The 17212-nt window shown below is 42.6% G+C and overlaps 1 protein-coding gene across 4 annotated transcripts in view; it reads left to right on the top strand.

Moving 5' to 3' along the window:
* Positions 1-13981, top strand: part of HSPBAP1 (HSPB1 associated protein 1) — a 37812-nt gene extending 23831 nt beyond the window's left edge. For all 4 annotated transcript variants that reach the window (XM_074873585.1, XM_074873587.1, XM_074873586.1 and 1 more), the window contains 4 exons: positions 2198-2369; positions 9987-10070; positions 13068-13178; positions 13388-13981. In XM_074873585.1, the coding sequence (XP_074729686.1) occupies positions 2198-2369; positions 9987-10070; positions 13068-13178; positions 13388-13936 (916 nt within the window). In that variant the 3' untranslated portion in view covers positions 13937-13981. The remainder of the gene's footprint in view (positions 1-2197; positions 2370-9986; positions 10071-13067; positions 13179-13387) is intronic.
* Positions 13982-17212: the final 3231 nt, after the last annotated feature.

Below are 17212 nucleotides of genomic sequence, written 5' to 3'. Positions count from 1 at the left end.
ACACTCTGGAAGCTGCCCTCAGCACTGTGCTTTGGTGCAGCCAGTCCTGTAGACTTCAGATGACATCAGTAAGTATTATGCATTGAAGTACAGACACTTACGTGTATTTAGGAGCCAGAAATCTCATTGAAAACCATGAGACTTACATGCCTAAATAGCTTCTAGGATCCACCTAAATACTGGGTGTACTAAATAAGTACAGTAATCTAGCAGACCTGATACCTGCCCTGCCTCTTTGGTCTCTACCTTCAGGTGTTGAACTCAAGCCAGAGTTCCAGCATCACATAGCAATTTTGCCTGCCTTCCCAAGACACTTCCTCCCCCTCTGGTAGAACAAAATCCTTGTTCCTCTTAGGGAAAGAAGAAGCCTAAAGCCTTTGCATGGCCTGAAAAGACAAAGTTGTTTTCCTCTTCAGAGCAAAACCTATAAATAGATTGCAAACTTCCACAGGCTTGTGAATCCTGTGCTTCTTCAGAGCAGAAAGATTCCCTTTTGAGACTGACAAACAAGACAGGCTTTGTAACAGAATATAAGCTTATGCTAAACTTAAATAGATTTGCCTTTGCAGGAGAGCCAGGGACAACTTCTTAGCCCTTTGTTGCTATCTTGAATTTCCTCCTTTCATCCCTCCGGCTTCTTAATTTTTTGCTTCCTGATACTGCTTTGTCAGGACCGTGCAGGATTAACCCATAAGCCTCCTAACCTAGTTACTCTCTGCCCCTTCAGAGGGTCTAGCTTGGAGGGCAAAATAAAGTTGAAAGAGGGCTTGGCTTTCAGGAGAACTATTTTCTGTGCTTACACCCAGCTGTAGCTTTGGTAATTACCAAGAAATGTCAGCGGCCTATGGCACTTCCATCTGTGCTGATCTCCGCAGTTCTGGCTATCCTGCTATTCCTGTCTCTTCTGGTTTTGTGCCATTTGGTCGCTTTTCTCCCATTTTCAGATCTGTGACTTAGAACTGACAACCAGAAGCAGTAGGCAGAAAGCAAGAAATGAGTACCAAGGAAAGGGACAAAAAGAAGAGATCTCGCTAGAGTCTGAAATAAAGAGGAGGACTGCACAAGTTGTCCAACTGTGCTGTAAAGTACTGCCTTTACTTTTCAATTGCTTAGTGCATGGGTCACTGTTGTACTGATTGTCTGGCACCTCTTAAATGTAATAAATTCTCTCTTTGTGTATTCCTTTCTGGTTATTTCCATCACCTAAAGTACTGCCATATAAAACTCCTATTTCTAAATAACATATGTACCTGCTAAGATACTTCATTTGTAGTACCCATAAAACTGGCTCCATCAGTTCTGGCATATTCTTTTTTCTCTCTATGTAAGTGAAATAGAGACATTAGCTCCTGAGGACGAGGTCCGTGTCTCAGTTCTGCTTGGCCCTGCACTATGGTGTGTTGGCCTGCTTCTTTGGGCACATAGAGAGCAACCTGGAACATGAGTGCCCTCATGTGCAGAACGACCCTGTCCTGCTCCATCTGGGCATTTAGTCACACCAGTAAGTTTTAAACCCAGCCCATACAAGCCACATTTTTGTCATGTGGTACTGATAAGACAAAAAAAATGCAGGTGTTTCAGGATGCTTATGTCTGTGGATGTCTCTATTTTATTTATGCCATTTTTGGCATAGAAGCATCAAGGTGAGTTTTACTAAGAGTGAGGATGTTGTGACTAACAGCCAAGTAAATACTAAAGGTGATGATAGGAAAGAGAAGATCATGTCCATGCTCCCTTACTGTTGCCATCCTAAACACAGGATGCCTTTCTTTTAAAACAGGCATAGGTGTGGCAGCTATTCATTCAGTGAATGAAGTACTTTGTCTCTAACAAAATATTTCCCCTGGTTTATAGAACAATTTTTAATGCTCTGAGCATCTGTAAATGCTGTGTGTTGCTCTGTAAAAGGGAGGAAGGAGGAACCAGATGGGAGAGCTTTTTTTTAAATTTTATTTTATCTGCCTTTTAAAAATAATTGGTGAGAAGCTGCAAATCTTTTCAGTTAAAAAATTAAAAAGTGGAATATTTTAAAAACACTTTTAGGAGACAGCCTGTAAGCACTGCCTGTGTTCTCACTGCGTAGGAGATTCACACAGCGAAGCAGATTTATGTTTTATTGAAAACCTTGCTACTGCCTTTAGTTCTTTGCTGTAACTGACATGCACTGAATACATTTTTATTTTCTCTCTATTTTCAGGAAGAGATGGCACCTCTTCCCGCCTGGTGACACCAGTTTCCTTTATCCCACCAGGATCCCTTATGAGGAATCCAGCGTATTCAGCAAAGTCAACGTTGCCAACCCTGATCTGAAACACTTTCCTGAGTTTAGGAACACAACAGCCCATGTTGTTACACTCAGTCCAGGACAGGTACCAATCACATACGAGCTTTACATTACTTTAAAGATTCTAGTAAATTATTTAACTGGGTAATTAAGGGCTAGGAAATCTTAACAAATGGACTGTGGAACTTACCTCTCCCTACACTCTGCACTCAGGCTTGATACATTTCTCTCAGCACGGGAACTTTCTTTGCTCACAGTTATTTTACTAGCCTTTTTTGTACGAAAACCACAAACATTTGGAGAGTTAGTTCAGTCGGCTGCCCAATTCCATCACAGTTCTTGCAATCACCTCCAATTTGTCTGCTTTGAAACTTTCTTGAACAGTACTTCAACCTGTCTACTCTGAAACCAGTATGTTCCATAAAGTGTATTTGATTAATAAGAGTGTAAAGCCAGCAGAGGAACTCGTATTTTGATAGTGAGTAAGCCTCACCAGGGAATATTTGCCCAACTTGTTGCTTTAATAGCACAGTATTGTAATGATGATACTTGCATTTAGAGCACGCACCATCCAGAGGTTTCATGGTGCTTTGCAAGGATGTTGGGATATTATTAACCCTGTTTTACTGAGAAAGTTCAGTTTTAAGTGCCTGGCTTACAGTCATGCAGGCAGTCAGCAGCAGTATGAGAGTAGGGCTCAGGACTCTTAATTCCTAGTCTCCTGCTGTAAATAGTGTCCATCTTTATTTAATCAACGTGGTCTGTATTTGGAGTCTGAATTACCCTTTTTCATTTGTTCAGCAGTGCATGTCCTTGCAATGCACTCCTGCGCATCTCAAACTGTCAGGCCTTTCCAAAGGAATTTTGCAATGTTCATTGTTCTGACCGCTTAAGGCAGTGGAGTTGCCACTTGTAGTGCCTTTTTGCCCTTCTCCTACCAGATGATGTCACCTCTTTTGACCTGCCAGCTCAGCGACTTGGGCAAGTGCTCCCTTGCTCCTAGCTGGCAAACCCAGCTGCCTTCAACAATTTAAGAACAGATTTTTGCTAATCCAGCTAATTTTGAGGAGGCAGAGTGAGGAACGCTCCTCTGAACTGGTGAGATGGCAGACTGGAGCAGGATGGTAGTTTCCAACAACTGTCTGTCAACTGGGAAGAATGTGTGCTTCTGCTGGTACAATTGAAAATGGGGAATCTGTGATCAGCCTTCATTGTTTGCACTACATTATCTCCTAGTCATATTCCTAAAGCAAATGATTAGGTTCGCATTCTGCACTTTGTAATGTTGCAGAGTTCAATTGTTTAAAGCACAAAGAACTAATTTTTACTATTGATAAAAATGCCACATCTGTTCAGCACTGCATTATCTGCGATCCCCAACACTATTTCAATTTATAATCTCCTTTGGAATCATCAAGTATGGTAGTGAACCTTTAATATGATCTTAATTTTAATTAGGCTTAAAGCAATTACAAATTAAATCTTGCTAGGAATAAAGATCTTGAGCCAACTGAGTAATACAAGTTGTCTGCATTGCCATGAAGGAGACGCCGTTTGGATTTCTGCGGGGGAAAGTAATGTAGAGGCAATGATGGAGCAGTGAGGTATTGCCTTCATCCGTTTTATCAGTGCCTTTTGGGTGGTGCTTTCCAGCATCACATCCAGTGGCTTATGGGGCAGGTGGCTGGGGACTGCTGCCATTTGATGGAGAGGAAAGGAATGTCCTAGAACTACTCCTTTGTTAACAAGGGAGAGGATCCCTAAATAATAACAATTTTGATATGTGCTTAGCAGTGTTTTTCATGTAGAATTAATACAATTACTGCAGAATTTGCAGCTAGCTTTATTTTGAGATAATACATAGCATCTCCACTTCTTCCCAGAAGGTATGCAGAACATTTTGGATTAGATATTTTAACAATAAAGGGTTGAAAAACAAAGACAAAGGTGTTAGGTATTCAGGAGAGTAACTGCATGTAGGGTGAGTGCAGCTTTGAATATCAAAAACTTCATGTGTAAAATGCCACCTTCTGGTCGTTGTTTGCTACAAGCCATTTTTCTACACCCATTTAAGGCTTTAAAGCAGAATTCCTTCCTATGACATTGTACCAATGCACAATGCATGCTTCGATTGCATCCTTTGTGCCCTTTCACTGTATTGTTCAGAGGTGAATCTCTGTTACAAATTTAGGTAGTTAGCTGAGACTTCAGGTTTTCTAAGGTTTCATCCTTTACTTGACTGGTGACTGTGGGCTGAATTTCCACAGAGGTCTTAATGCAACTGCTGGTTATACATTATTGATCTGTTCTTGATACAAATTATGGTAACATTTAGATATCTAACTTATTTAAATAGGCAGCTGAGTAGTTTTAGGGTTCGTAGCTCTACACAACTATATCCATAAAGTTACAAGCTCGTTGTATCACACAAATGTAGGGGCTCCTTTTAAATATTTGGACCTGGTCACCTGTACAATGTTTGCAAGGCTGAGTGGTAAGTATGGAGCAGGAGGTTGACTGCTGATGGATTTGTGCTCACTGAACTAGTGAGTTTTCACCCAAAGCATTAGGTGGTTTTTTTATGTGTTCATAAATTCTGCAGTATTTCTAGTAACACCTTGATTGTTTTCACAAATATACATATACTGCTTAAAAGATAGCAAACGGGGCAAAACACGTCTGTTCGCGTATATTCCACCCCACGCTCTGGGACAAGTGTTAAGAGAGTTAGGGTAAGATCTGCTACCCTCAACTTAAACCCATCCAGGACAGATGTCCTGTCTGTCATCAGTGGGAAGAACCTGGCACCTTTACAAGGCGATTCCTGAAGGAACATTCATCCCATCTTGTCCTTCAGTACAGGCTGCTGAAGGAGCCTACACACATAGATGCTTAACTTTTTTGATGATTAAAATTAGGAGAGATGAATCCCACCTGAAGAGGCTACAAAAAGTGAGATGCTATACAAATACAGAATCATTGATCATTCTTTCCTCTGCCCCACTTCTCACAGCTTCTTGCTTCCTTCCTGCTTCCTAGTGTAATTGTTCTTAATCCATCTTCCTCTTAATCCATATCACTAGACATTGGTAGGAAGATGAGAAAATGCATCTCAGCTTGTCTGAAGGTAAACACGTGAGGCTCCACACATCTGCCCTGCTAATGGAGAGCAAGCACCTTGTACACAGAGATCAGGACCCATGCTGTTACAGGCAGCCCTCAGCTGCCCTGCTGCCTGCTCTCCTGCTTCCTGGCCTTGTGTCCCAGGTGCAGCCTGGAGCCAGAGGAGTTGCAGTGCAGCTCTAGACACCAGAGGTGTGAGGAAAGGCCTAACTGAGCTAGTCTTAGAGGCACATCAAGTCTGAGAAGGATGCTCCCTTCCAGCCTTGAAAAACATTGTCACAGTATGGGAAAAAATTATTTTAAAAAAGATCGTTACTGCTTGCTGTCTCTCAGCATGGTCTGCTGCTCAGAAACTCTCCTCCCCTGCTTTCTGAACATCTAAAGAAATACATCTCAAAGACAACTTGTGTCCAGAACTTCATTTATCACTAAGTTCCTGCATGTAGCTGCAAGGTTTTCTCTTTTCTGTGCTCCTGCTGCAGTATCTGACGCACCAAGGGATCCTGCTCAGCAGCCAGAGCTCTCAGCAGCACAGGCAGGCCTCTGACATCTAATGCAACCCTGAGCAAGCAGAAATCTTCAGGAAGTCAGGGAGAGATGCCTTGTGTGCCACCTTTAAAGAAAAGGGGAGGGGAACTTCAGATTGGTCTTGAAGTGGGGAACAAAACAGGCAGTCTGAATAACCAAGACAAATATGGATACCAAAACAAAATGTTGGTAAGTCAGGAAATGCAGTAATTCAAACTTTTTAAAAGCAGTAAGATGTTCCAGCTCAACATATAGAAAATACTTTTTAAAAGGAGTTGCAGTGAAAAACTCCTTTTGTTTGAAAAGAGTTTAGGTGATTTTAGTAAAGGAGAATTCAGAGTTGTCTGCAGCATTATGCATAGCAGGTGGTTGATAATTCTGTTTTGGGGAAGAAAGAAAGAAATTTCATGTGGGAGACTACAGAGCTGGCCCCAAGTCACCCCATAGAGAAGGCAGACAGCCCAGCTCAACCTCTAGACACCGAACTATCATCTCCATCACAGAAGCAGCAGAAAAGTCCACTAGAAGTTCGCTAGAACTGGTGATGAAAACACCACTCAGCCTGCCACACACATGGAGAACTCCATGAGTGCCTAAAAAGTCAAGCAAACCAAAGGTGAAAGCTGCCAGTTCCTAACTCTACTTTTCCACCTCTTCCCTGAGCTTCCCTCAGTCCCTCACCTGGGTCCCTATGGACACAGCCCCATTCTTTCCAGTTCACAGGGCCTTCCCCCGGGGCTGGGCCTGTGTTTCTGACATCAGTGGCCTTCACCGCATTGTTTCAGCAGGTGGGAAGGCACCAGCTCGGGAGGGAGGAGGGAGGCAGGGTAAGAAACATCTTCCTGGCACCAGGGTAGCCAGGCACCACTGAGGATGGGGTATAGGCTGGGGTGGCAGCACTCTCAGAGTCCTCACGTGGTGCTCCCACAGAGTTGACTACACATCTGTTTATTTTATTTTTCATTGCCAGGGTTGCAAGCAGCTCTGGGCTTTGCTTGGGTTCCCCCACAGCCCCCCATCTTTTTCTTCCCATCACACTAGCATTCTTTGGTGCTTCCTTTTCTTGCACATTTACCCAAATATCTTTTTCTAATGAGCAGGAATTCCTTGGTACAATATTTCACTTCAGGGTATGCTCTCTTTTTGAAGCAATTCCACCTTTGCCCTACCTTTGCACTGTATTGAGTTAATCATGTCCATTGAGAATTTAAACCTGTTCTGTTCTCCGTGCTGTACAAGTCTTCAGCATTGCTCCACTTGCTCTCCCAAGTGTTCTCTTGGTTTCTTTTCTCCCATTACAGACCAGAATTTCACTTTATCTTTCCTGGGATTTCTGTCCTGCTTTGACTTCATCTGCTATGTTTGCCTATCACTACCCTAAATATTAAAATTATCTGATTAGTTGCTGTTTAGATCATTATCTTCCCATCCCACAATGCTAGATACATTCTGTAGAAAGCAGGCTAACACAAGGTTATCTCTTAGCTTGGAATAGTTCTGTCTTGCTTTTGCACTTTACATTTTCTCTGCAAAATTTTTGCTGCATTTTTGTGTGTGTGTGTGTGTTATTTCACTGTGGTTTACTTAAACATTTCCTATTCAAATGTAGTTTCAAATGTAGCTAAATCTGTGTCCCATATTCATAAACATATGGAAGTCTGCTTTATTTTATTGTGGAATTCATAGTTGGGGGTGGCGGTGGTGGGTTTTTGTTTGTTTTGGTTTTGTTGTGGGGTTTTTTTTGCTTCTAGTTTGCAAACCTAGAATAATACTAGTTTGTAAAGGTAGAATAATCCTATTCCTCTCTTTGCTGGATATTTTTTGGTCTTTTGTTAGTTCTGCTGCTCCCCTGCCAGCTGGATTTTTTGTTTTTAATTACTTTTTTTCCATTTCTTTGTCTTCCTTAAAGTTTTAGTCCTTTTGCTTTTTGATAATTTTCATTTTCTTGATGCTATAAATCTTTATTTTAAGAAGCATAAACTTAACCAAAAATAAAAGAGGGAGAACAAGTGTCTTTATGGTACCTGTTTTGCCTCTGAGTCACAGCTCTGTAGTGCCTCTATAAATCGCGTCAGCAACAGTGCCAGCTGTGGAAATACACAACTTTGCAGTTACTAGCCTTAACCTGCTGGCACGTAAAATCTGATTAGTCTCTCCAAAGTCCAAGTTCCTCCTCTTTGGTTTGAAAAGACTGGACTAGTTGGGGGGATTGTATTTTCCTCCTAGTTATACTTCTTTGCAAAGCAATTCTGTCTCTGTTTTGCATGCAAGTTGTGTTGAGCCAGCATGTTCCATTCCTAATTTCCATCTTGTTTTTCCAGGCAGCCCCTCTTACTGAAACATTTATACACTTCCCTTAATTTGCCTCTTGCTTTTGTTCCCTTGCTACATAGTCCCTCTGCACCATACCCCAATTCCCTAGTGCCTTCATCCACTTCAGCATGTTGCAAGCTCACTCTGCCTACACAAGTCTCACAGTAAGGACCCCGTTGTTGGAAAGAGCTACTTACTCCAGAAGCTGTGCCTTCTTCTGCTGTATAACAGAGTTTTCCAGACTTCATCATTATACCCTGTCATTTGGAGGACACCCAGATTCTTTAGCAGAGTTCAGTGTAAGATCCCCAATAGAGCAGATGAGTGTTCAGTTTTTTGGTATGATTCTGTAGGCAGTGAAATGTGGGCAAACACTTGCTAACAGATAAACCCATTGCAGCTAATGCAACTGCACTTTTCATTTAAAGTGTAGGTTTCTGTGATACAAGCACCACTCTGAAACTTGTTCAGTGTAGAAAATGTGTTTTGGCTTCAGTCTGTGCAGGGTTTCGTACACTTCTAGATGTCAGGAATAACTAATTGGTGATATTTTTTAAATAATGGCCCTCCACAGACTGACTTCCTTCTCTGTTTTGTATGCTGTACTGGATTAAAGTACAATTTCCAAATGTTTTTGACCTTTAGAGAGCCAATGCTTTTTTTGTTTGACTTAAATTGAAACCTGGGGAGAACATTTTGTCCTCTGGCCCCAAAATTACTCTGCTCTGATTGTCCTGTAAGTAAGTGTTTTCAGGACTGGGGCCACAGTCATTGTCTCCTACACAGACATTTTCTCATTAGCCGTGTTTTGATATAATGAAGCACAGGACTATCTAGGTAGCAGAACATTCTTTTAAGTAATTTGTGTCTACCAAGAAAAAGAATTGTCTGCAATTCAGATACAGATCATTGTTTCACTTTCCCCATTCTGAAGTGTATGTGTTTATCTGTCTCTGACCATTTGTATTCCTTGTCAAAAAATGTCTTGTATGCTTTTCTTGATAGCTCCATGTTAATCTAATGTTCAGTAATCTGTAAAGCTTGTCCTATATCATCAAAACAACATTAATGTCTTTGTACCATAAAAGCCATGGGTTAGAATCAATTTTATGTCACAGCTATCATCCTGATACAGTTGTAAAGCTCTGATCTAAACTGGTCTGTCGTGATTTCTGGGACACCTTCTTTTAAAAGCCTATCTACTAAAAGTGACAAGTTTAATACTGGTGATTATTTACCAGAATTAAAGCTACATATTGTTAATCACCTAGATGAGCATTAGGATACCTGCTTTTTGGGGAAGCCAGCTGGCAGTCCTTCTAAAGGAACTGGGAAGTCTGCTCAGTTGGAAAGTCTACAAAGCAATTCTTGCTTGGCTGAGACTTTCTCTAAAGCCTTGCTCTGCTACACCAGCTGCACTCCCTTTGTACAGCCAGACCTTGCTTACCTAGAGTAGCTACAAGGTTACAGTCCTGCATCACATGAGGAGTTTGGATGAGAGGTAGTTCTGGATCATGTCCACTTCTTACATGGGAGCATTAATACAATAGGAGGAGAGAGTGGGCATTTAAGTCTTGAGAAAAGACTGTTTAGAAGAAAGACATAAAGATCACCTCCCCCGCCCCAGACCCCTATTCCTTGCCTCATTCTGCCTCTGCATCCCACATCGCCTTAATTAAAACACCTTATCTTTCTTCAGGCTTCTGCTAGTACCCTAATGTGATGTCTCTGATTCCAGGTCCTGCTCGTTCCAAGGCACTGGTGGCACTATGTGGAATCCATTGATCCCATCACTGTCAGCATAAACTCTTGGATTGAACTGGTATTTTCCTTTTTATGTCATAGTGATGTAGGACTTCTATGTCTGCATGGACTTTTGTCCCTTGCCTGCCAGGTTCAGCCCTATTGGGCGTGCTGTGTTCAGAGGCTGGGGAGCAAAGAGCCCTTATGGATACATTTTTTCCTGAAGAACCTTCCAAAGTTTCAGATCTGAAGCCCCAGTTCAGCAGAAATCACCTTCAAGTTTACCTCAGTCAGGCAAACAATTAAACACAAGCTAAACTTTTCATTTCCAATTTCTTATGGGCTAGCTAGCTTTGTGCTGAATAGGGGATGACAAAACAGCAACTTCACCTCAAGCATATGCTTACATGCAAAGCTAAATTAGATTTTAAATCAGATTAATGTGATAGGAAGGGGGTGGCAGAGGATTTTTGAATTTTCATTTCTCCGTGTTTTGATTTGCCTGCAGTTGGATTTTCTCAAGTATTAATTAAATTTTCCCCAGGCTTTGATTTTTCTTGCTCCTGTTAGCCACGACATATGGGATGGTCCCAGGGGTATCAGAACAGTTTGGTTTGGAAGGGGCCTTTAAAGGTCACCTAGTCCAGCTCCCCTACAATGAGCAGGAACATCTTCAACTAGATCATCTCAATGCTCCAGAACATTTTCTGATTCAAATTACTTTTTCATTAATCCTAGCTTAATATATATATATAAAAAAAACCCTTTGAAATGGCCTGTGAAAGCTGCCTCACTGAAATACTTACTGCTTTTTTTTTTTTTTTTAAACCTTTATTAGATTGGAAATCTGCAGGGGGATGAACACATGTGTTCAGCTGCTGTTCAAAGACCACACGATACATTTCTTATACCAACATCAAACCAAGCATTTGCAGAGCAGAGGAACTCACTTGGGTGTTTTCCTCACAGAGAAATTTTCCAGATGAGACTATGTATTTAGAAAGGACAGCAGGCCCACAGCCCATACTGAGCTCATATATAGCCATAAGTACAGTCAGGCTGTGTCCAGTGCCAGAGAAAGCACCAACAGTATTGTAGAGCAACCATTTAAGCCTGCCTTAAATTGAGCAACTTTGAGGTAATTCAGAGGAACTGGCTCTGTGCCCTGTGCTTGGAAAGACCCCGATGTCAACACACACAGTTGTACCCTAAACTGTGCCTCACAAATTGTCCCCCTCTGGAGAAGGTGGTCAGGATTGGATCAGTAACTGGTAACTCCCAGGAGCCTGGGTGGTGTGTTACCTGTAGCATTTCTCACTGTTCTTATGTGCTTCAAGAAAACAAAAATAGTGGAGAAACTCCATGGCTTTTTTTGGTCATAAAGGTCTTGCAGAAGTCACCAAGATCCTGTCTGGGGACAGCAGGAGCGGGTAGTTGTGTGGCATCATAACCAGAGGAGTGTTTGCTGGATCTTGCTAATGAATGACACACACACTCGCCCTCCCCAAATACCGAAAGCTGCCATAAACAAGTGTAGCTATTGCAACCCAGGTGAAAGTTCCATACAGAAATTATCCCTACAGCCGATGATGGCAGCACTGTTAGGTGCTGGGCAATCCATCTATAAAAATAAATTCTAACATGGATGCTAAAAGACAGTACTGAGAACATTTCCATTACCAAATCAAGCAGTTCTTGCTTGCAGCTGTACCAGCTGCTTTCATATTGACAGATGTGAATCATGCCAACATTTATAGTCCTTTTGAAACCATTAATTATACTGGCAAGACTTTAGAGTAGAAGTTTAATTTGTTTTCAGCTGGATGTGAGCTACTCAAAGTATTCCTTGCTTCCTAACATACTCTCATGCAATCAATACAACCCTGTCATTCAGCAGGCCAGGATGAATACCGAGAGTGCAACACCTTAAATAATTTCCACATGTGGAGACCAAACTCTGCGTTTTGGGGGCTTGTTATACAAGGCCATTAATAAGCCAAGCATCCCAAGCCACAAAATGCTGAGAGCACTTCCGCCTGCTTCTATCCCAAATTCTGCTCAGGGTTCCAGGATGAATTACTGCCTTCAACACTCAAACTATCAGGATGCATGGTTTGCTTGATATGTTCCCCGAAGCCACAATTAGGCAGTTCAGGGCTATGGGTTGACTAGGTTACACCTTTCCTCCAAAACTTGTATGTCAAAGCTTCTCAATCAAAGCAAATTTATGTATCCACTCCTAGGCACTTGTCATTGAAATAACTAAACCACCCATCTTGTTTGGAGAGTCTTACTGTCTCCTTCCACATACCCTTCCTTCCCATATAAAAGCAACTCAGTTAAGTGGGGAAAAAAAGCTAAAAAAGATCCTATAAAATTTTGTTCTGCTATCCTAAATTGGCTAGTATCCAGCTGCCTGAGGGAATGATGCAGGAAGTGAAGGCCTGGGACAAAGAGCCAGTTACTTCCTTAGCAGAAGAGCTTTCAGAGGAAACATGGTTTTTCCTTCTGCTGATGTTTAAAACTGCAACAGTATGTCAGCTGCTGTTACATGATAAAATATTTCCTAAATGTCCTTAAGACTCACTTTTGTGCTTCTGTAGCCCCCAGTTAGTTGCTGCCTTGCTGTAACATCCTGTGTGTTTTAAGTACTTAAATTAGACATAGTATGTAGATACATAAAATTTGCTATGTACTTCCATGGTCCTTGTAGTCCTAAAAAGCTATATAAATGCATACATTAATTAAATGCTAACATTGCATTGTAATTTCATGCACCAGATTCAATTAACAGAACACTAATAAGGGAAAAGATTATATACACACACTAGAACCTGTTTTTTGCAAATCCTTATTCAGATAAGTAGTTGCACCAAGGCCTGTGCTGTTCCCCATGTGGGTAATGAGCACGCATGAGTAGGAGCATCAGAAGTCTGAAGCCCTTCACTGACTTCACATACATGAGTATGGCTTTCAAACTAAGGCCATCCATTTAGTTCTTCCCGAGATCTCCCAGCTTTCTGCAGAGACCCAAGTGCTAACCTGTCTCCAACCATTTTCTGTTCCCTTGACGCAGGATGCAGATCATGAAGCCCGTGTAGAAGAAGCGATAACTCGAATGCTGGTATGTGCCATAAAATCAGCAGAAAATCCCAGTGATGGAGATCTCTGGCTAAATCCCACAGAGGTAAGCCCGCTCTTGCTCCCATTACGGCACTGATAACAGAGAATTACTGACATTTTGCTTAGCTCCCCCTGAGTCTTTCTGCTGCCTGAGAAAAAGAATTTTAAATTCCTTCCCTTCGTGTAGCAGAAGTAATTCATAGAAGATAATCACACAACGCTGAATTGAAACATCTCTGCTTTTAACTGACTGTATCCTTGGTGTTTTCTTAGGTTGAGGCAACATCCCATGAAATCAATCTTCAATACCTGAATAAAGCAGTGTCTGAATACTTCAAGTGTCAAAAGGCAAGTGTGTCAGAGCAGGCATGTTCCAGCAGCACTGGTGCAGAGCAAAGGACGAGTGCCTCATGCAAGAGGAAGAAAAGGGAAGTTGGCTGTGAGCCAGAGGGCTACAGATTACTAACCCATGAATTTGGCTTTTCAACCTTTAAAGCAGAAAAGCTGCAGAAAATACCTTTTGGGCCTCATCTTATTCAAGTTTTACCACAGTCTCAAGAAACAAGCTCGATGGGTGCGGTTGCAAGTGACACTAGAAATCTCCATGAAGATGAAGGAGGACATTTTGGAAAATTACACAGCACCAGGAAGCAACTGGTAATGAGTAACGACTGTGAAATGCCTGCACATCAAGTGGACTCAGACAGCAGTCCAAATGCCTCACAAACAGCCCTTTCTACCAATGATTTGCTGGACTGTTTGGTTAATCCACATGTCATCAATTTAGTGGCTCGGTTGCTGTTGGAGAGAGCAAGAGTTTAATGCCAGAGTGTTTTATCATTTCTGAAATAAAGAAATCAAATGGCAGCCTTGTTCTGGGTGTTTAAGCTGTGTAATAATTTAATGTTTCATTTCATATAATTTTTAGGTACAGATAGGCACAGTTAATGGTTAAGTGGCAGATTGAAGTTGAACTGAAAGAAGAATAAGTGGTTAATGATGGCTGGGAAGAGAAAGGTGTGTTTAGTTGGAGAGCTCCTCAGTGTTATGAGCAAAACAGAGCATTCACAGTTACACTCCCACCATGCTGGGCGGATGGGATCTTTAAAGTGTTCTACAGCTCTGAGCTGTGAAACAAGTATGGCTTGACGAGAGGCAGTAGGAGGGAGTGCTGGAACACAGATACATAGCAGAGGGGACTGGGAGGGGGAAAAGACAGACTGACATAGTGTAGACTGCAGCCCTTGACCACATTTAAAGTAAAAGGGTCAATAAGTGATCAGCTGATCGCATTAGAAATAGTAACTTCAAATAAACCTAACCTGAGCCAAGAGGCAGTGCACTCACTAATGCATCTACTTCCTCCCTTCTGCAAAATAACTTCAGTTTTGTCACAAAGCTCTAGGATGGAGCGAGACAAAAGTCCTTAGCAAGCAAGTGGCCTTCAGCTGGTTGAGAGTCACTTGAAGCTGGGAGACAAAAGGCCATCGGGAAGTTACTGTTATGATTTATTTAAAGCCAGATACACACAGTTCCCCATCTCTAAGGAACAAAACAAAGCAGTTATGACTTTCTACCTCTGTCCTACTCTTTACTGTAACAATAAAAATTTAATGATTTTTTTTTTTCCTTGTGGTTGCAGTACGAGACCATCCTTTTTTCAAAGTATAGTAGTCCTTGGATTTGTTTTTGAAGGCTGGGTGGTCCTTTGATTAAAAGGTTATGGAACTTGAAATACAAGCAAGAAGGTGGGTTAACACTGAAGCTATGCATGGAGACTTGGAAAGAAACTGGAAAGAAGCTTCTGACATCTTCTGGGATGCTCTCGCCTCCTCTGCCTTCTTTTTGCGGTAGCAAGAGCAAATGGCATTTGCCCTAGCGATGGCTTCAGAGGGGCTCTTTTGGAACAGCTCCTGTGAAGCCTTTGCTTTCAAAACTTACCTTTGCCCATATCTACTAGCACCTATAAACCAGTTTCTATCGTTAACCTGTTTCCACATTCATAACCCCACACTGCCAGCCCTCCAGCTGATACTTCCTTTGCCTGGTGCCTATTCCCTGCTAAATCCATGAAGCCAGTGCTCTTTCCACAGAGATCACCTTCCAACAATTTATAGTTGAAAAATCACAATGGCAAAGGTGCTTTTATACTGATTGCATGTTGGCCAGTCCCTGATGAATGATGGTAAGTGCTCTAGGTATGCACCAACAGGTCCAAGAAACCTTGCAATTTAAAAAAAAACAACCAAACAAAAAAAAACCCCACCCTGATACACTTGGAAGAGGATTAAATTGAAAATGCTCGAAGGTTCACATTTAACAAGCACAGAAACCTTACCCAGACAGGCCCTTTTAGGTGTGGTTACTTCAGCTACTGGATGGGGCAGGATTTAGCTCTCATTCCTCTGGCTGGCTGGGAGGGAAAGAGGAAACAAAGTTGTACGTGCAGCTTGCTGGAGACCTGGGCTTTGAAAAGTGACCGAGCATTAGTAGAAGGGGCCGTTATCAGCTCTGTCTTTGACCAGAAACGTGGAGTTTCAGCTGTCCTGCTCTACCCCCGTAACTGGGCTCAGACCCCGATGACACCCATGTATCATCTTAAGCAGCAACCTGCAGGCAAGATGTGATTCTCAGCAGCACGTGAGAAAGTTCACTTTTCTCAGTTTATGTTAATACACCAAAGCGTCTCAGCGGGGCTGAGCCACTGCGACAAGACCAGAATTTAATAAACAGTCCCGTTGATACACTTCATGTTTGTGTGTTGGCGCTGCTGTGCCAAAAGGATTAAAAATTAGTTAGGAAACTTCTTAGTCACATCTGCTGCCTTTAGTGATTCCCCAGGCTCCTAGGGAACAGGTTGGTGGAACAAGGCAGCCCTGTTTCAATATGTGGGTGCATCTCAGTGGAGCTGGGCTTTAGCGACAGCCCGCTTTTGTCCTGTTGCTGCACTTGTCCCAGAGGGGCTGGGACCAGCCAGAGCACTACTGCTGGGAGTATGGGCACTGGGGAGGAAAGGTTGCAAGTGCTTCATTTTAATTTACTGAGCAAAAATAGTCTTGCAATAAAAAAGCTTTTATATCTACAACAGATATAGATGGGGGAGGAAAAGCACGGGCAGTAAAGTGGAGGAGGTGGACAACACCACCACCTTCTAGTCCCCACAACGTGAACCTCCTTAGCTGAAGCTTTCCTCCCAGCGCAGAGATCATCTTAACATACCCCTCACGATATCTACGCTGAACATTTCCTCCCTTTCTACTCAGAATAACTGTCCTTGAAAAGGCTCACTGAATGTTTCAGAGGTCTTTCCAAGACTGGCCCCCATGGGCAGAGGCGCCGGTGCCCGTGTCAGAGGACCCATCTCGGACTCGGTGTAGGAGCAGCCGCTCTCACATGGCTGAGCCGCGTGTGTTCAGAGGCGCATCGCTCACCTCTCTGAACAAATACCCTCTGTCTGGGGACAGTCCCAGTTTATGCCTGTCCAGGTGCAGCCCATGATTTAAGGGCCAGGCTGTGGCCAGAAGCCATTAACAAAGGGGACAGGGAGGAGGGCAAGCGAGCCTGTTTAGGATGCTAGGCAAAAGCACCAGAAGGGCTTTGTGTCTCAGAGGCGCAATATAAAATCTCAGTCATACACTCAGCACACGGGGGTAGAGAGAGAAACAACCACAAATTCAGAAAGTCACGTATGGCAAATGGCTCACACACCAATAAGAGAAATTTATAGCTCCGACCCAATTCGCAGGATACCAAATGCCGTGATTTCTGATGCCATTTCTAAATTCATGGCCACTGCATGGAGAAGCTCAGACAAGTTTCTACATATTCATAGCGTTAAAAATAAATGATTTCTGACCTCTCTGGTGACAGCCTGACTCAATGAAGAGCAGGAACCCACCACCTAGCCCTCTGCAACCACTAATAGAAACCTTTCTTTCCCCCCCAAGAAAGAGTATTTCCTACTCCCTGTCAGCAGTGGACGTGGCAACAGTTGTGATGACAGCCTGGAGCCATCACCAGGGTGGTCACAGTGGTGACGTGCTCAATATCTCCGCTTTAGTTGAGTGACAGTAAGAGATTGCCACTGCACAGCTTGGT

The sequence above is a fragment of the Strix uralensis genome, chromosome 6, assembly GCF_047716275.1.
Source record: "Strix uralensis isolate ZFMK-TIS-50842 chromosome 6, bStrUra1, whole genome shotgun sequence".
NCBI lineage: Eukaryota > Metazoa > Chordata > Aves > Strigiformes > Strigidae > Strix > Strix uralensis.
Note: the sequence above shows the minus strand (reverse complement) of the source record. Positions and strands in the feature narration are given on the sequence as shown.